The sequence below is a fragment of the Betta splendens genome, chromosome 16 (assembly GCF_900634795.4).
Source record: "Betta splendens chromosome 16, fBetSpl5.4, whole genome shotgun sequence".
NCBI classification, from domain to species: domain Eukaryota; kingdom Metazoa; phylum Chordata; class Actinopteri; order Anabantiformes; family Osphronemidae; genus Betta; species Betta splendens.
The window spans coordinates 15908218-15927865 of NC_040896.2; the positions used below are offsets into that span (position 1 = coordinate 15908218).

The following is a 19648-nucleotide window of genomic DNA, read 5'->3' on the forward strand; positions in this document are numbered from 1 at the left end:
CAGCGCTGCCCTCATATTAACCTGCTGCTTGTTATTAGCACACATGCGTAAGCTCAGCTCTACTTCAACCCGTCCTGGTCTCCAGCTCCGCGTTCAACTCAACCCATGCGAGGTCTTTGTTTTAAATGTCAAGCTGTGTCTGACTTAACAGTCAAATAAATGCCCCGTTCCATTTATGAAGTATCACAACCTTTTCATATTAATAATAGCTCAGCCCTGCTATGGTTTACTGATTCCGCTCAACAGCTGAAGATTAAACAAGCACTTTGATAAACACAAATGACTGGTTTTCCTGGGAGAAATCCGCTGCTGTTCAGGAAGCAAACCTCTCTTTGTGTGTCAAGACCCAAATTGTGGCTTGATTGTAATAATTACAAGAGGGTGAAGGAAATAAAAGGGGGCAGCGAGTCTGATTACAAACTGTGGGTCGAGTGCAAGCGGGGATGTTTCACGTGTATATTGGAGGTAAAATATGTTGAAAAACTTTAATAAAAGTTCTGCGTGGTTGCTTTAGCTGACAGTAAATGTGTTTTGTGTAGATACGCTGCCCTGAACCTTCTCCGTGTCAGTCTGGGTGTAATTGGCTGTCAGACATCGTACCTTTTTCCCACAGACTTGTCTGATAGCGAAATCATTCGGATTTTAGAAATGGGAGACGCTCCTCACGTCACCTTCACATGCAAACAGTGAGAACTACGCGTGTTTTCTCTCATTCCTGAGGTGTTCCTTATTATGTAAAGGTTATAGCTGACACCCAGTATTTGTCAGGATGTCGCCACTATCGCATCAGTAATCGGGAAGTCCGGCCAAGCAGTATTACATTTATTAAACCAGCAGAAGAACCTGCGGAAAACACATATTTGTTGCATTGCGAGGAGTTCAAAAACTTTATGAAGGATCACTATCCGCCCATATGGCGCTGAGCTACACGACCTGTGGCTCAACCCCAACACGTGGCTGATGCATTCATTCAGTCTCCGCTGGGATGCACAGCCTCAGTGCAAAGGTGAATTGAGGACAGGGGAAACAAAGGAGAGAGAACATCAAGAGACCAGATGACAACAGAACGAGACGAGGACGGTTCATCCGGTGGGCAGGTGTTTGGGTCCGTCAACCTCCGCGTGCGCGGAGACGAGCTGTCAATCAGAACCCACCAGGGATGGCAGCGCCTCAGAATGCTAATTTGAACCCATTATTAACTTTTCAGCCACATATATGATTCACGGTTGCCTCAGAGGGCTGAATTATTGGAGGAACATACTCATCACACAGGCTGCGATGGTGTTTACTTATGCACAGTCATAAGAGGAACGGAGCGAGGAAACGCATCAACCCGAAGCCGGTAATTTATCTGCTTTGAGGTCCCAGCATCCTGCTCCCAATGTAGCTGGGCTGTATTTATACGATGTGTGGTCTGATGAAGGCCAGAGAGGAGGACGGGAGGACAGGAAGGGATGAGGAGGCCGAAGGAAGGCAGAGAATTTGTATCCGCTTGATTATAGTGTTTACGGCGCGCGGGCGAGTGCGCCTGGAGAGCATTGGTACGTGTGCGCTCGCGGCGCCCCCGGGGACGCGCCCGGGGGGGGGGGGGGGCGTTCGGCGTTTCAACTCCACGAGCCTCCGTTTCTCACGGCTCCCGCTCCTCCTCCCCCCTCAGGGCGAGTCACAAAGTCACTTGAGCGGCGGAGCTGGGTGCGTAAACAGGATTAGACGGCGCTCGGAGGCTTTTCTCTCAGCCTCCCGGAATAAAGGCGCATCTATTGCTTTAAGGTCATTACTGTTAATTATTAGCCAATCGTGTGTTGGGTTTAACACGTCCCGGGTTTAACAGTAGAGCTTAAAGTTTTAGTAAAGGTGACATATTTGATCATGTTCCCGTAATGACGCCACTCAATACAGACACTAACACAGGATGGGAAGCATCATTATAGGACGCCAGGATTATTGACTGTGTGAAGCAGACACATCCTTTCAGGTAGATCTTGTTTTATCTTCAACGTAACGTCAATCAATCGTTTTGACGACACGTCCAACATCATTACTGGCGCCTCCAGCATCTTTAACATTTTATTAAGGTGTCAAGTGAACGTTAAATGATCAAAACATTCGCAGCCGTAATTTGGCTTCAATACAAACCTGGCGACGCCCCCAAAGACTCAAATTGACGTACGCAATCAACGTGATCAATTAGCCCTGGTGACAAATAACCGAGCAGACACACCTGTTAAATTCCAACATGTTTCCATATTAACGTTAATGAACAAGATTTGCAACGGAGAGAAACATATTCTGTATAAATGTGATATTTGTTTTGGATTTTTTTTTTGCTTTGAGACAAACTGAAAAATCTGTGTCATTGTGCCTTTAACATCAAAGCTCTCCGCGAAGCAGCTCGGGCACCTGCTCCACGCGCGCACAGCCTTTTCCAGACGGACTTTTCTCCCTCCTACTCCTCGGAGACGCAAAACGAGTTTCGGCAACGACCATGTGGCATCTGCAAAGCCACGCGCTGCGGATGCGTCCCAGACGATGATGGCGCACATCAAGGGCCCCGCGGGGCAGAAGCCGAACTGAGACCCGCAGGTGGGCAACGGAGGATTTTGCGCAGCGGCTCCGAGTCGCGTCTCTCTCTCTCTCTCTCTCTCTCTCTCTCTCTCTCTCCCTCTCTGTCTCTTTCTCGCTCTCTCTCTCTCTCTCTCTCTCTCTGTCTCTGTCTCTCCCCCCCCCTCTCTCTCTCTGTCTCCCCCCCCTCTTTCTCTCTCTCTCTCTCTCTCTCTCTCTCTCTCTCTGTCTCTCTCTCTCTCTCCCTCTCTCTCTCGCTCTCTCTCTCTCTCTCTCTCCCTCTCTCTCCCTCCCTACGCCGTCTGTGTCAGAGATGAACCGGGATCGAAGGAGTGAAGGGTCGGGACAGGAAGGAATAGCTGGAGGGAGGGATGGTTGAATAACGAGGAGAGAAACACCCACCCCGGAGTGAGCGAATTGTATCCGGAGAGAAGAGTGAGAAAAAGAAAAGAGAGAGGGGGGAGAAGGAGTAAGAAGAAAGAGGGAGCCTTTGGGAGGCAGCAGCACAAGTCTGGTTTCCAGAGAATCTCCTTTGGGGATAAAAGGACGCCTTGGATTGATGACTGGAGAGGTATGAGCGGCGATTCCATTCATTGTGCGCGTGTTGCGTCTCAGGTGAGCGGCGCTGGAGTTGATCATTGTGGCAGTTGGACTCACGTCCGAGCGAGAAACTGAACCAAAATCCGTCGGCGCCACTTTAAAAGGCACGTTGTGGTTGCGGCCAGTGACTCCAACTTGTGCATTCCAGCGGCAGGTGGACGATTCCTTTAGAACAGTAACGGAGGTTTTATTGAGCCAAAGGGGGGGTTTTCCCTCTTGAAAATTAAACAAGTGTCACATGTTTTTCCCGAACCTTCAGAAATGCGGCTATTTAAAACAGTCTTGGCTCGGTCGTCTTGGCGTGAGCTAATTAATTTGGTTCCAGCGTGGATGCAAAGTGTTTTTCTGCAAATAACCTAAAAACACGCGCGCTCACACACACACACACACACACACGATGTTTAATTTAATGAGGGCGGCGCATTAACCCTGGTTTTCATTAACCTATTAACCCAGTTGCAGTTTGATTAAAGGAAACAGAAAACAAGAAAGTGAAGAAACGAGGGAGTTTGACCAAATGATGGAACAGGAGAAACTGTTTATTTGAACCTCACCTTAACTTGGTCTCATGTTTAATGAGGTTAACATTGATTTGTGTGGTTTGTGTTGCATTGTGAGAAAAATTACAATAGGGAATGATGTCTGCTTAATCCTCTTCTTCTCTCCCCCTACGTCCTGAGGATTATCAATGAAAGAAAAAAAACACTATTTCTTGGAGTATGTTACGCTTATTAAAATGTATTGTCATTTTTCTGGCGCTCTCACTCTCAGAATTGAAGCAGGCGCCCGCTCTCTGTGCCGTCAGGCTGCCTCTGAAGCAGAGAATGATTCAATCATGAAACAACTTTTCTTGCACGTGCTGTTTTATTCATAGGATTCTCCGTGAGGTGTGTGTTTCCCTGGGAGGGAACTGATAAGATGTCTGTGGCCACCCTGTGTGTGTGTGTGTGTGCGTGTGTGTTTGCGTGTGCATGTGTGTGCATGCGTGTGTGTGTGTGTTTGTGTGTGTGTGTGTGTGTGTGCGTGTGTGTTTGCGTGTGCATGTGTGTGCATGCGTGTGTGTGTGTGTTTGTGTGTGTGTGTGTGTGTGTGAGTGTGAGTGTGTGTGTGTGTGTGTGTGTGAGTGTGAGTGTGAGTGTGTGTATCTGTGTGTGTGTGTGAGTGTGTGTGTGTGTGTGTGTGTGTGTGTGTGTGTGTGTGTGTGCGTGTGTGTTTGCGTGTGCATGTGTGTGCATGCGTGTGTGTGTGTGTTTGTGTGTGTGTGTGTGTGTGCGTGTGTGTTTGCGTGTGCATGTGTGTGCATGCGTGTGTGTGTGTGTTTGTGTGTGTGTGTGTGTGTGTGAGTGTGAGTGTGTGTGTCTGTGTGTGTGTGTGAGTGTGAGTGTGAGTGTGTGTGTGTGTGTGTGTGTGTGTGTGTGTGTGTGTGTGTGTGTGTGTGTGTGTGTGTGTGTGTGTGTGTGTGTGTGTGTGTCTGTGTGTGTGTGTGTGTGTGTAGCAGTGAGTGGCAGGTTGAGGAAGTGGAGGGTGAGACGGGGGTGAATACTGACGGAGAGGGTGCAGAGAACAGAAAGGAAGAGGTAAAAGGAGGAGAAGATGAGATAGAGGAGAAGAGGCGGTGTTTGCGCTTGTGGTCGGACAATGGCATTCATGAAATGTTCCCTCTGTGGACTGTCAATCAAAGTTTTATCTCCCTGTCTGTCCGTCCGTCTCTATTCTGTCAACCCTCGTCTTGTCTTTTCTCTTCTCCTCACTTCCTGTCTCTCATTTTATTCTCTTCTTCTCTTCTCGTCTCTTCTCGTCTCTTCTCGTCTCTTCTCGTCTCTTCTTCTCTTTTCTCTTCCTCTCTTCTTCTCTTCTCGTCTCGTCTCTTCTCTTCTTTTCTTCTTCTTCTCTTCTCGTCTCAGACAAAGTCCTCCTCTGTTTCCCCTCTGCCTCTGCTTCAGCCTGCGTAGGCGTGAGGCCCGACCGCTGCTCTGCGGTCAGTCTAGACTGTTGAGCCGCCGCTCTGTTGTTGTATCAAGGTGGATATCAGAGAGGAGAGACTGACTCCAGATCAGCGCCTCGGGGCTGTGTGGCCAAGGTGGGCCTGCGTGACCCACAGAGCGTCTCTGCAGCTCAATGGCATTCCTGCAGTCGCTGTCGCCAGAATCCTGCAACGCTTCCGTCTCCTGCTTCTTCTCTTTGTGTTTTTTTTTGTTCTTTGTGATTTTTGGGTCGTCTTGTAACTTGTGATCCTCTTTCTTCTCTGTCCAGGATTAACCCGCTGACTACGAGGATGTTTTCAGCAGCGCTGATCAGGTGGTGTTTGTGGGTTCCACTGGTTTTACTGGCACTGGTTTCCATTTGCCCCATTAAGGCCCAGGACCAAGGTAGGTTCTTCTTCTTGTGTTCTAATTCTGTCCATCGCACTTTCTTTGCCTTTAGGCCTTTGTTCACTTCCCACTGTGGCCACCCCTCCCCCTCCCCCTCCCCCCTTCCCTCTAGCCTCACCTCTATGACCTCCCCCATCTCCACCCCCCCCTCCCCCCTCTTCACCTGAACCCTCCACGTCCTCTCCCGCCTTGTTCCCACCTCATTCCTCCCGCTTTGATGTGCGGCCTCGCTCCAATCAGACCATCTCACGCTCCAGATCACAACACCCTCGTATCTCGGTGCCATTTCGCCCTGACGGCGTGGCAGCGCTCGCGAGCCCCGCCGCCGCCGCCACGCTTCGCAGGGGTTTTAATAAATGCGTCGCAACGCTGCGCTTCAAGCTGCGAGGATGTGCCGCTCAGTAGATAACGCTGCGGTGCGCTCTCCCAATCAAACTCACCTCCCTGAACCTGAATTAATCAAAGCGGGTCTCATCAGAAACGGCTGTTGTCTGGTTGGTGCATCGTTTTCAGTTTACAGCAAACACGCAGCTGTTTAATCGGAGCATGTTTGTTAATGTTGTAGGATCTGTTAAGGCAGGTGAATTATGGGATGTCTGGATGTTACTATGTTGGATGAGGAAATTCCAGAAAAATGTTCTGGACCTCAAAGCATGTGTGTGTGTGTGGGTGGGTGTGTGTTTGCATTGTATTAGTAGTGAATGAAGAACCCAGGGTCAGAACTACTGCAGCTATCTGGACAGAGATCATGTGAAAATGACCCCAAGGGACAATAAAACATTTATCTGGCATGTGTGTGTGTGTGTGTGTGTGTGTGTGTGTGTGTGTGTGTGTGTGTGTGTGTGTGTGTGTGTGTGTGTGTGTGTGCATGTAGCTCGCATTCCTTCCACACTGTGCAGTAAGAGGCACAAGGACACAGCAGCAGGTAGTGGTTAAAGAAAAGAAAATCCATTAAGGATTTTTCTTCTTTCTTTCTGTCTTTGAAGTAGTTTGAAATCAATAATCCACATGTGACAGAAGCCTCTTATTGATTTGTTTTTGCAGATAAATTAAAAAGGAGGAATTATTCACAGAAACTTTCGTTTCCTTGCCGTTCTTTTACAGGTGGACGTTTCTCCCTCCTCTCTCCCCTTATTTTTATTTTTCCCATTGCTTTCCCCCCTCTTTTCATTAGCAGTGCCCTCCCTCATGTTTTTCTCATGGACACAGTCGAGAGGTGACACACAAGTGTGACGGCTCAAATGAGCTTGATCCCAGCAGAACGCAGACGACCTCCCAGATACTGTGGGAGCGTGTCCTGCTCTATCCCCTCATTAGGGAGCATGTGATAGCTATTAATTTTTACCCGGGTTTGTTCACGTAAGCTGCAACATCTGGTTGAAGGGGATTTGAACTTGTGGATTAGTACGTGTTCTATCCATGGAGGATGTTTGTATATACAACACAAAAGCCTGGACACTGTCAGTAACTCCCACCAGCAGAGGCCGGTTCAGCCCCCGGTGCTTTTTTCTAAACGGTGTGGAATTCCAACCAAACAATCTGAAACACATTATTATCGCATGCTATTCAACAATATACTTGTTTTTGTTGGAAATCAGTTTTGATCCTTCAAAATCCACTTGTTACTCACCAAGCTGTTTGCCGGCTCCACTGCCTGCTCTCCATCACGTATCAGACGGTCGGTATCAGCAACACACCTCAGCCGCTCGCTCCACGAAGCTGAAAATGCTGCTGGTGTTTCTCTGCTCGTTTGGACCGTAGCTCGTTACGCGGGCTGCGACGGCCTCGTTCTGACCGAACAGTGCGCTGTGGGTCCGATCAGAACCACTTCAGGCTCGTGGTGCGAGCAGCGCCGCGGCAGGTGCCACAAACTGCTCCGCTCACAAGTTGTGTTTGGATGCGAAGGCGAACAAATTGCTTGTTTTCATGGAAACAAGTGTGGAAACCCTGTGGATGTCCAGCATCAGTCTTCTAATATAAGAATCACCACAAGTTCTGTTCTGCTCTAAATAAGCGCTTTCAGGAGTTCTGAAAGGTCTTATTTACTAAGGACGCATGGAGGGAAGACGCTGAGTGGTGGACGCCTGCGTTTGAACTCACTCCATAATTGACTTTGTGATTAGTAAAAGAGTTTCATAATACTAATAGTCGGGCCCTGTTCGTGTCAGTCACGGTGCAGGTGCTCATTGTGTTTGTGTGTGTCTTCATGTGTACACAGTTAATTATCATAATGGTTTTGTTGATTGGCTGACAGCCTGGGTCAATACCTCCTCCATGACACATCACAACTGATTATGTGCCTGAGAGCACATTCACAAAGAAATAGTGCTGTGTGTGTGTGTGTGTGTGTGTGTGTGTGTGTGTGTGTGTGTGTGTGTGTGTGTGTGTGTGTGTGTGTGTGTGTGTGTGTGTGTGTGTGTGTGTGTGTGTGTGGTTAGGGGGGAGCTCTGTGAATTAGTATGAGCGAACGTGTTGGCCAGTCATTTCGGTTATAATGAACAGGGACAGAAGCCAATGATGAGAAATCATTTATTCATAAACAAAAGAGGGGATGAGATGGAACAACCTGGTTTGAATTTAAAAGCTGCTAAATTACCCAAACCTCGACTGTTGTCACCTCGGCCCTCAGCAGCTGCTGATTGTAATCCAGCCTGTCACAGTCATCAGCCACTTTTCCCTAAACGGAGCAGTGAATCATGGGAGATGCGGTGCGGGAGGCTTTTGAATTTTGCCCCGTTGTTATTGTCAATGTTCTGTGATTATAAATACAGAAAATTGCCCTTCGTTAATACGACCATGAGTCGATGGTGATGATTTGGAAATTGTTCTTGAGGATAAAAGACAACGACATCCCAGTGGAAGCGCAGCTCGCGCTGCATGTGCCGGATTCCACAGTGTGCAGGTAGCATAGTGAGTGTCAGGTGAATGTGTTGCAGTGTGAGCAGCATGAAATAGGCTCCAGCTTCACGGGACACAGGAAGGCGCCGCATGGAAAGCCTGAAGTGACTCCAGCTCCACGGCAGCGCTGTAGTCGTGTGGAACATAACTGTGAACGGGCGGCTGCATGGAGCCTCGAACAGAACGCACCACGAGCACCGTCCATTTGTTTTTATCAGTGGTGATAATGAGGAGACCGATATCAGACGTGGACGTGAAACACGAGCGCTGACAAACTGTAAACAAGCCCACGCCGGAAGGACGTGCTAGCTCCAATTTACTACTTGGTTTAATGCTATTGAAGCAATGTTGTCGCTAAATACCCGAGTGTAGAATTTATGCTATGTTGTTTATTATTGATGAACTTGCTGAGAATTCTGTTGATTGACAGCAGTGATGGACAACACAACAAAGACCCAATTACTGGAGACACCGGCATTGAACACGCGTGGTAAAAGAGCACAAGCTTGAATTTAATATTTTATTCTGATGCTTCCTTTGGTCTGGCGTTGGTCTGCAGGCGTGTGAAATAAAACAGGTCCTGCTGCTCCACAGCGTCCCAGTGTTCAGCGGGTCCTAAAGAGACGTTTCATGCCCGGAGCCTGTGCACACACACAATGTAGCGGGGAGATAAGTGCTGGGGGAAAAGGGCCTCACTTACACAGGTAAAGTGATGAAAGAGAGAAAAGAGGTGGTAAGCCTCCAAAGAGAGGGGGGGGGCAGGTGGGATGAAAGAGCGGAGGAGAGGAAGACAAGGGTAAGAGAGTTTAAACCCGGGGATAAGAAGAAGGGATGTGACGAGAGCAGCGGAGGAGATAAAAAAAAAAAAGAGCAGAGAGGTGGGAAGAGCGAAGCCTGAGTGGATTTGGGTTAAGTGCTATCTCTGCGAGCGCAGTGGTTCTGGCGCCGACCGCATCAAACGCCGCGCGCCGCAGCGCTGAATAGGCACTAAACACACACGCGCCGCCTTCATCTCACACGCGTGCAGGCTGGCGGTGACGGCGCGAGGCGGCAGATGTCACCCATAAAGCCCGAGCATTAGCCGCCGCCGCCGCCAGTGCAGTCGGTGCTGAGCCGGGGACGGAAGGAGGACAGGGAATTAAAAGACTGGGGGGGGAGATGAGAGGGGAGACGGGAAGAGGGAGGATGAATCAGAGTGTTGACGGAGAGGGGGAGAGGGGGAGACAATGGGATGTGTCCCGGTAATGGAGGGGGAGATGGAGAAAAGCCAGAAAGCTGAGAGAGAGAGAGAGAGAGAGAGAGAGAGAGAGAGAGAGAGAGAGAGAGAGAGAGAGAAGCTGGATTTGGAAAAAATGTTGAGCAAGGAAACAGGAAGAGAGGAAGGAAGGGGAGAGGACTTAAGGTGAGAAAGGATGCTGAGCCAGAGGAGGAGACGGGAAGACGCAGGCCGAGGCGGGACGCGAGGGATGGAGCGAGGAGACGAGCTGAAACCGGGGATTGGACAAGCAGGCTTTACCTCAACTTCCAGGAATGCCCTGCTCTCCTTCACCGCCGCTAATCCCAGGAAGTGGTCCCGGCCCAGGCCGGGGCGTCAAGCTGTGCCCGTATCACCGTAACCCAGATAACTCCAGCTCCCACTGAGCTGCCAGCGCCTTATTGCCTAAAGGGTCTCAACACTCACATCCTGCTTAAATTAGAAACGAAACTCCGCTGCGTGAACAGAAGACACATTAGACGCTACGTCCAAGGGATTTCTAGGTTTCTCTGATGCTGGTGGGGTTCGTCAGGTTTTTTTTTTTTCTTCAGCGACTCACAATATTTACTGGAGCTAAATGTTGTTGCTAAGCGGCGGTTGCCAAAGTTCTGCCAAATGGCTGGAGCTGGATTTACTACCTGGCAGCGACTGGCTGATTCCAGTGGAGTAACTCCCGCAGATAAATCGCCGGGTTCTTAGGATCTACTGAGGAGCCATATTGTGCGTGCACTTGAAGGGATGATTTCAGGCCGTGGAGTCTGTTCATCGTGAACCAATCCTTGGTTCCCAGATTCACGGGGAGAGCGTGACGCGCCGGGCGCTCGCTTGAAATTTATGGCGGCGCGATGGCAAACAAGAGCGGACGCGTGGGCGCGCGGGGGATGGTTTATATCAGACCCCCGTGTCCTGTCGGCGCTCGCGCTGCGGGAGCGGCCGCGTCCACCGCCGTCCATCACCGCGGCTGTCACAGGAATCGCCTGCAGCTTATGGACCTGACGTGCGCTGCGAGCGTGAGAGATGTTCAGCAGTTTGTTTTATGATATGACTTAGTGTGTGTGTGTGCGTGTGTGTGTGTGTGTGTGCGTGTGTGTGTGTGCTCATTGACATGCAAAGCAAACTTTAAGTTACCCAGGACAATTCACCTGTAATCACACACTCACTAAGTGCTACCAGAGTCATACGCTGAGTTCTATCAAACATAAATTATTCATGGATTCTCGTTGTCGGATCCAATCGTACGGGTTCATTTTCCTGCTAAAGCTGCAGGACGTGGAGCAGTGAGGACAGAGGACGGTGCAGGGTGTCGTTCCTCCGAAATGGGACGTGACCCAACTCTGCTCTAAGAGTTGGAGCTGGCCTCCGACTCGTGAGGTAAGACCGTGACTAAAAGCTTACGCTGGGAGGGAAGTCACGGCTGTAAAAGCAATAGGCTGAGACACGTGCGTGCATTCCCAGCAGACTGAAGGATCACGTACTGTACAGTAGTGAACAGGAGTTTTACTTTTCGGACTGGGTGAAAGTCTCTCGTGGAGAGGATTTGCTAACATCTCGCCTACTGCACACACCTTCTGCTTAATTACAGTAATGAGCTCAGGACAGTAGCTGACAGATCAGCGCGGACTGAAGGATGGTTCATTTGAGTCAGCACTTAAGCGGCTCTTTGACCTTTAAAACATAATTATTGTTATTCCCCAGGAACACACGGCACCAAGTTTTACCCCAACAGTACAGTCATGGAAAGGGAGATGAAATGTGAAAAATAATCTTCACAAGGATTAAGGAGGAATTCATTATAAATATTTGACTACAAATAATACAAAAAGAATAGTTACAGTAGTAGTTTGCTGTTCTGTCCAGCAGAACATGTCACGGCCGCTCGTTTCTCGGCTCAAAAACAGCCAGACCAACTTTCCTCCGCTTCATTTCTCCTGTGTCTATAACACACACAATTTGACCGTGCGTCTTGTTCCGGCGTTCACGGGGCGGTTTGCCGTCCACACGCTGTGTCACGCCGGCCTGCACCGCAGCGCGCGTCGCTCCAAGCAGCTCCCGTTCCCGAGGTCGCGCCGTGATCAGATGCACAACGTGTCCCGTCGACTCCCGCCTTGTTCCTCACGCTGCAGTGTTTCATTGCAGCCGCTGAGCCTGCGGCGACCCGCCGGTGTATTATAGCGTAGCCTCCCATTCGACAGAGGAGACCTGGTGCTGCTTTTCTACACAAATGATTTATTCATTGGGAGGATTCTTAATCCAGAAGTTGTTTTTTTTTGTCCATCATAAACATCACAGTCGGGAGTTTCGATATTTCAGTCTGTAGGAAAGGTTTGATCAAATGACTAACGTTTGTTAATATTCACCCGCTGCCTTGATCTACGCTATATAATTTAAATATATACATATAACAGCTGTTCGCTGTAGCTACATGTGACATTTATAAACATGAATGATGTAGAGGCAGAGCCTCCTGGAAATGATCACGGCCTCCGTGTCTCCTGCTTCAACGTTGTTCCTCATTAAACTCAACATAAAGACTGTTCAGCCGCAGGGTGTAATATAGTTACATAAAGATCAGCTTAATCATTTCATCCACAAATGTCTAGTGCCCTGTAGCTGGTGACTGCAAAGATACTGAAGATATAATAAAACATGGACTACTTGGTATTATATTTAATGAATAAATAATTGATGCCAGTAAGACTACAATTTATTCCTGTTACATAAAACTGGACGGATCTCTTATTAAATCTACAAATGGATGTGACTCATTAGAGGATTATGTTCCAGGTGAAGTTATCTCGCCGGCCTGAACCTCGCGTTGACCAGAGCAGAGGCAGCGGTGAGATACAGAGGATGGATGAGCCTGTGGGTGTGTTATCATCTCACCACAGTCACATCCACACTGTACCGGCACAACGGCGCGTTTGAAAGGATAAACTAAGAGAATGGGACACGCTGTGCGTCTCGCACCAGCACCAAAGCTATCAAATGTCAGACCAAATTCACATCAGCTCCCTCCGTCTGTCAGCGCATTCATCATCCATTCTCTCTTTGATGTGGGTTTTTATTTTTTGAAGCCGATTTTCTGGGTTCAGCCGCTCGCTCCTATTCTTTCTTTCTAATGACTATAATTACCCTTCATAAACATGTTATTTGAGCCATTTACTCATGTAAATGCGTTTAAATGTTTTTCAGTTCCCGCTCCACGGAGGCTGCGCTTCAAAGTGCTGAGCTCCAACAACCTCCTTGTTGCGTGGAAGGAGTCCAAAGGAGACGTGGACAGTTACTTGTTCGTGTACAACACTTTACCAGGTAAGACGGCGGTTGCCGTGGCGACAGAGGAGGCGCCGTCGCATTACCGCAGCTTCTCTGAAGGGATTGCGCTGGGTTCGAGGGCTCTGTAGAGTTCATAGTTTGTGCCTCTGCCAGGTTTGAGACAAAGGAGGGCTTTTGCTGCACAGACCTGGACCTCGGGCCCATCTGGTCCAGGACGGCAGTGGTCCTAGCACGCTGAACCAATTACAGTAGCAGTCATTACATGGCATTAAACTGCATAATCACCACGCGGAGCTGATGACATGCGACATCCTGCGTCTGTCACGGGTTGATTGCGGCTCGGACGGCCGGAGCGTGACCTTGCATTCTTCGGGGCGCGAACGGTGAAGCCAGTGATGACCCTAATTACCGCCGACGACCCTCGCCTCGTTACGACGCTGGCGTTTTGTTCCGCATTGACGCCGCCGACGGCGGTTTCACAGCCGCCGTAAGAGCGAACGAGTGGGACCGAACGGGCGCTCCGCAACATAAAACTTGTTTTCCAGCAAACAAGCCTCGTCTGACAGCCCCGCGCTGCCTTCGACGGCGGGAAGGGAACAAAGACGGATGAAATACGTGACAAGGGGATAGCGGCTCTATTTCACAGGCTTTCAGCAAATCCGCTCGGAAAATTGATGTTTACAGTCTCCCTAATTGTGTAGCCGTGCGCAATTTGGTTAATAAAGCCTTCATTGGCGGAGGAAACCTGACTTCCGCGCTGCCTCTTTATTCGTCTGAGCCCCGCGAGGTGATTGACAGGACCGGCGATGCTCGTTAACGTGGGCCACGGCCCCTTTGTTGAGGCACAAAACAGCGTTTTAGATCACGGAGCGTCTCGTCATGGAGGCAGCTAACCTTTAGGTCCAGCGTGATGTCGCTGTCTGCCTCCGTCTCTGTCAGAGCCAAACAACTCAATAAGGATTCAGGCTGTGAGGACGAGGACGCGAGACTGTTTAACTCTCTCTCTGATGCTTAATGGTACAAACTTTAGAACGTGTGACTGTGTTTCATGGATGTAATGCTACAAGCAATTAGTTTGAAAAACGTCTGGGTTCTTAATTGAATGTCGCCTTCTTGCGTCACTTCCTGTTGTTCCGTTTCCCGCCGGGGCTCCACTCACGTCAATCACCTCCACCTGCGCGCCGTAACCCGGGCACTCCGTGGTCACGTGCTCTCTGCTGTTCGCTTCCACGTGTTTTCCAACGCCGACGTTTTGTCCCCCGCAGTAGGTACGCGCCGCGTCATGTATTTCAATCGGTGCGTTTTGTGCCCGCGTGCGCGCTGATTTCAAGTTCACGCCGTCGCGTTGTTTTTGTTCCCCCCGTCGCGCGAGTGATTTCACTGCGTCTTTGTCGCTCGGCGGGCTCAACGGGCGAGACTGTAACAACAAGCGAATTAATTCTGCGCGAACATGTTGAGAACACACGAGGTGTTGCCATGACAGCAGGTGCGTGAAGTCAGTCGGATCCCTTCTCTAATGTAAGCCAAAAAACAGCTGGATGACATCAGTAGTGGGAGTGAAGTGGAGACGCTCCCAGAAGGAAGCGACTGGATGATGCTCTTAGAAATATTTGGCAGCACTAATGCACCATATACAGTATTTGCCAAAACTAAGTAATATTTGTTTATTTAAGGTCCAATCTAGCCCGTTATTCTCCCTGCCTCTGTGTGTATGGCTGCATTCACTGTGTGCGTGTGTGGCTTCAGGGTAATTAGCCGATTTAACAGTATTTGTGCTTTGACAGAGCACGGTTGGTTGGGCACTAAAGCAGCTGAAAGACTGCTTCCCTGCGCTTTCTGCCGACCGCCGCAGGCCTCCTTCAGATTTGCAGTGAAGCCTCGCGGCCAACATCCTCCGTTTACTCCCGTCTGAAGACGATTCGCGCGAAAGTTTCCGAAAACAAAGCACGCTTCGCCGGCGTAATCTTCCAAAATCTACCTAATTAGGGTTAATATGCAGAGATGACGATTTTAATGAGTTTTCCGCAATCGAGTCGTCCCACACTGCAGCTGTCGGGGTATCGAGGCAAACAGATCGGAACAACGCAGATTTGACCTTTTCGCTTTAAAGGAGCTGTTCAAGGTTTTCCTTCCAGCAGTCAGTCGCACTAAGCGAACGAATTAGAAGCTTCTCTGTTTGTTCTGCAACCCAACACGACAACATTTGGCCTTAAAAGCTATTTTTTGCTTTACCAATTTAGTTTTCTAATGCATTTTGATGCACAAGTATTAATCTTTCACCCTGGAAGGCGCTGGCAGGAGAGCGTTTCATGTTGGCAGGAGCGAAGGTTCAAAAAGGTCCCCCCTCGTTTTCACTTCAGACTCCATCGTGCGCGGTTGTAGCTTTTATATTCAGGAACCTGCTCAAATCGGAGTGCGTTTAGCAGATTCACTGAGCTGCTGCCAGAAAGGCAGCGTTCTAAAAGTTTCAGGACTCGAGTTATTTTAGACGCTCCTCAACACTTTCCGCCTCCAACTTCAGGTGTTGGTAAATTAATTTCCGCGTGTAGGTGCTGCTCTGTAAGGGAAGTGCCGCAAAGTAAATTTAGAAAAGGAGTGTTTATCCTTGAAAAACTGAGACATGTGTTCTCGGGGCTTATGGCAGTTGTCATAGTGACCCAGTGGATGTCTGCCCTTCAGTTTATAATTGGTTTGGTTGGGTTCCCACACAGATTGAAGTTGTAGGTCTCGCGCTGATCCGTGCTTTACCTCAGCCGACCTGCCAGCCCCTACAGCAGGATTTATCCCCCTTCCCTTAAAAGCATCGTTAGTCATCACCCTGCAGGGACAGGACCCGGAGGAGCTGAGGAAGCACACACACACACACACACACACACACACACACACACACACACACACACACACACACGCCTGCACATACAGTACAGTAGACACACTGATGGCTGCAGTGATTATAGGGTCAGAATTAAAAGATGTGACCTGTTGTGTTTACGGGGGATTAACAGCAGCTGAGACAACACAACAAACATAATTGGGGTGAAGGGTTTATTTTAAGGGCTAAATCATATTTTCCCAACCTAAAAACCTTAAAGCGCTCACAGTAATGCACCAGAAAATAAAGTCTAATGACCTTCAGTGCAACTTTTGCCTTCTGACTGCAGAATATTAATCAGCTCTTCTGTTGAATCAGTCTAATATTGGCTCGGGCATGAGAATACTAATATTTTGCTTACGCGACGGAATAAAGAAATGACAAACAGCGGAGCTGGACGTGTGCGTGACGCTAACCCTTCGCCCCCTGCGTCTCTGCCAGGCGGTCGGCCGAGGGAGGTCGCCGTCCCCAGGTCAAACCCCAGAGTGCTGATAACGGACTACAACCGCGTGAAGGACTACGTCGTCAGCGTCTTCGCTGTCCGGGGCAGCGAACACAGCAGACCCCTTCAGGGCCGATATAAAGGTGCGTTTGTGTGTTTTACTGTTTGCTTTTGGTATGTTCTGTACGTGTGCTGTACATGTTTCATGTGGAAGATACTTTAGTGCCCCAACCCCCCCCCCCCCCCCCCCCCCCCCCCCCCCCCCCAACATGACTCTCGAAGCAAGAAACTTCAAGCGTTTTAAAATTTTAATTCCAAGTGCAATGACACAAACCTCTAGCGCTATGATGAAACCGGACTCTCTTGAGGACAGCCAACGCAAAGAAAGTGAGCGTTACCTCCGCGGCAGAGGAAGCCGGCCTCAGAACCATCAGAAGCCTCAAACACATTAGCACAGGCTCAGATTAGAGCCCATGTAAATGCTTCCCAGAGTCTGACACATCTGAACATCAGCTCTTCAGAGGAGACTCCGTAGCCGACGGTCACGGCTGAGTTGCTGGAAACCACTTCTGAGGAAGACTGGGAAGAAGAGGAGTTGTGTATTTGAAGTGGGATTTCATACTCTGATGCATCAAAACTGAGATTGTTGGTTCTTCTCAGTCCCCTGTGTCTCTGCGAGATGCTGGATGGGAGTGGATGTTCTCCTATATATCTGCATGTGGATCCCACCGGGAGGGGGGGGGGGGCTGTGCTGCTGTGGGGGTGATTGGCTGGGGACAATCCAGTTATTTGGCGTCCAAGCCAACGCAGCCCTCTGCAGCTGCGCGCCGTCCCATCTCTGCGCTGACTGGGAGCGTCGGCCGTTTTTCAACAGGACAATGACCCAAAGCGGCTCCAGGCAGCGCGAGACCTGTCCGACCTAAGGAGACGAGTGACTGAGCGCCGTATCCCGTGATCTGGCCTCCACGCTCGCTCAATCTAAAACCAATTTCACTCCTTGGGATGAGTTGGAGCAGGAAGAAAAAGCGTCCTACATCTTCTCGGCGTTTGTAGGAGCTATTTGAAACAGTGGCATAAAGGTTCCAGGGGGCGGCCTCATAAAACCTAGAGCGCCTCGACCGACCAAAGCTGGTACAAAGGCAGGAGCAGAGTCCAACATCTTACATCCAATACTGAGTTTAGTAAAGAGCATTAAATAGAAAATAATAGGTGTCTGAATGTTTTTAACTCAATCATACTGTTTTATTTGCCACAGCTGAATTAAGAGACAGCGATGCAGGAGACAGGACTGAGCCCCAGACGCTGACGGAGTCGACTGCGCCTCCAGACGATGCCAACGAGATCTCAGGAGGTAGGACAAGTGCATCCTGTGCTGCCATGAACGCACGAAGCTAAAGGTATTAGCCAGTTGCCATAGCGCTGTTTGGCCGTAGAGGAAGACAAGCCGCTGCCGCTGTCCTTAACGCCAGCTCAGAGCAAGAAGCCCGAAACAGCAGCCAGGCGTCCGTCCGTCCGTCCGTCCGCCCGTCCGTCCGTCCGTCCGTCCGTCCGCTCGGCCTCGGCCCTGAACCCCGTTGTGGAGTGTGTTAGCAGCCATCCACCGTTTAAAGCTGCACCCGGACACACATCAGCCCGCTGATCTATTTACTCCCCGGTGAGAGCGGAGATGTCAGGACCGCCTGACGCTCGCTGGCGGATCGCTCACAGTCGTGCTTTGCAGAAACTCTTTAGCTTGTGCAGTGTAGAGTGATATTAGGTGACCATAACCCGTGATATTAGGAGATCAGGGGCTCACACTTCTGTGAGGACGCCTATTAATTTGAGCTCCCCTCCCCAACAAGACCGCCTGGCTTTTCTGAGGGTTTGCGTTTGAAACCAAGGCGTTTTTTTTCATTTGCCAGGAGGAATGTCCTTATATTTAAATGTCTAGAATTTCTGTGAAATATTAGACAAGAGAAAAAGAAAAGGTTTCACTCTCTTCATGGCAGTGTGCTGCTAGAAACTATGATGTTGATTTCTTTGTCTTGCCATCACCAGGGAATTGTGTGTGCGTGCGTGCGTGCGTGTGTGCGTGCGTGTGTGCGTGCGTGCGTGTGAGAGAGACACACAAAAATGTATCTGGGAGCAGACTGGAACATGAGCAGCGCTTGTGGTTGTTATGATGTTGGAATGTGACTGTTAACTCACTGGGACATTTTTATTTTTGGCCCTAAATGTTCACAACCAGAGTCTCATTATTCAGTAGAAGAACGCTTTTTATTTAAGGACATATACTTTGGCCTAGAGATTATGATCCGTGAAGGGGGTTTAAATATTTAAATAATGGACTGCATGCTACAGTACATATAATGATTTTTATGGACTATAACACTAACTCCTACATTAATGGCATGGTATAATTTTAATAATAAAAAGGCTGTAGATGCATTTCATTTTTGCTGAAGGAGCAAGAAAGGGACACCCAGTTCTAGACATTTGGCCTGCGTGAAATTATAAAAAAAACCTGTTTGTGTGTGCATGTTAACAAAAACAGGAAGTGGATTTTTATTGAATTTGATACTTCTTCTTTTCCTATTTTTTGAGGTTATTTTGCTTTTACTAGCAGCGACAAAGAGAGGGTTTGACCAATGGCCAGTATGTTTTTGCTTAAAATGTGTGTTGCGTTATAGCGAGTACCAGGACGTGCACAAACACAACACATGCAGGTTCAGACCCCCCCCCCCCCCTCCCAACCCCCTTCCTCCTGTCAGGTAGATTTATAAAGCAGGTTTCCTTCGCTCTGCTGTTATCTGAGGCACTCACCATTCATCGCAGCAGAGGTGACCTTGGCTGGTGTTCTTCCTCGTACCTGGTGGGGATTACAATAATATCCTGCTGTGCCACCGCAGAACATTTGAATGCGCCGCGCGTGCGAGTGCTGCGGCGATGACAATGTTTTGGCTGTGATTCAGTGGAAGCTGCTGCGTTGTGATGCACTGTAACGTGCGACTGCTCCGCGTGTTTATGCAGCGCTGTGATAGCATCGCTGTCCCACCGTGCTCCAGATAGATGCCCCGAGTCCTCCTCTCCATTTGTGTGCATTAGCGATGCTAAGCCAGTGCTAAGCCACTCTATTACTGCTTTGTTCCCGAGTAGTAATCAGCACGCGTTTGTGCCGGACTGGGCTGTTTACAGAACCTTTGATTAAGCAGCGTGTTTGTGTTTGTGTGGGTTTGTGAGAGACAGACATCTTTCCGCGGCGTAGCCATCTGTGTGTCACACCTCAGCAACAAAGCGTGTGGAGAGAACTGGTTGTTTTTCTGTCTCAAGCTGTTTTATTATAATGATAAATTGGTTGAATATCTTCTGAATTAACGCTGATACAACCCGTGAAT

The 19648-nt window shown here is 49.2% G+C and overlaps 1 protein-coding gene across 5 annotated transcripts in view; it reads left to right on the forward strand.

Annotated features, from left to right (window-relative positions):
• Positions 1-2393: 2393 nt before the first annotated feature.
• The window catches only part of col14a1a (collagen, type XIV, alpha 1a), an 85151-nt gene continuing 67896 nt past the window's right edge, over positions 2394-19648 (forward strand). For 2 of the 5 annotated variants that reach the window (XR_003783431.3, XM_029127941.3), the window contains exons 1-5: positions 2823-3133; positions 5416-5531; positions 12880-12996; positions 16274-16417; positions 17530-17625. Coding sequence is in view for 4 of the 5 variants with exons in the window: in XM_029127941.3 (XP_028983774.1) it covers positions 5438-5531; positions 12880-12996; positions 16274-16417; positions 17530-17625 (451 nt within the window). In the remaining variant the exon portion in view is untranslated. Of the gene's footprint in view, positions 2584-2822; positions 3134-5415; positions 5532-12879; positions 12997-14047; positions 14229-14278; positions 14447-16273; positions 16418-17529; positions 17626-19648 lie in introns of those variants that run through there. The other 3 variants (XM_029127942.3, XM_029127943.2, XM_041067599.2) reach the window with 3 other exon arrangements.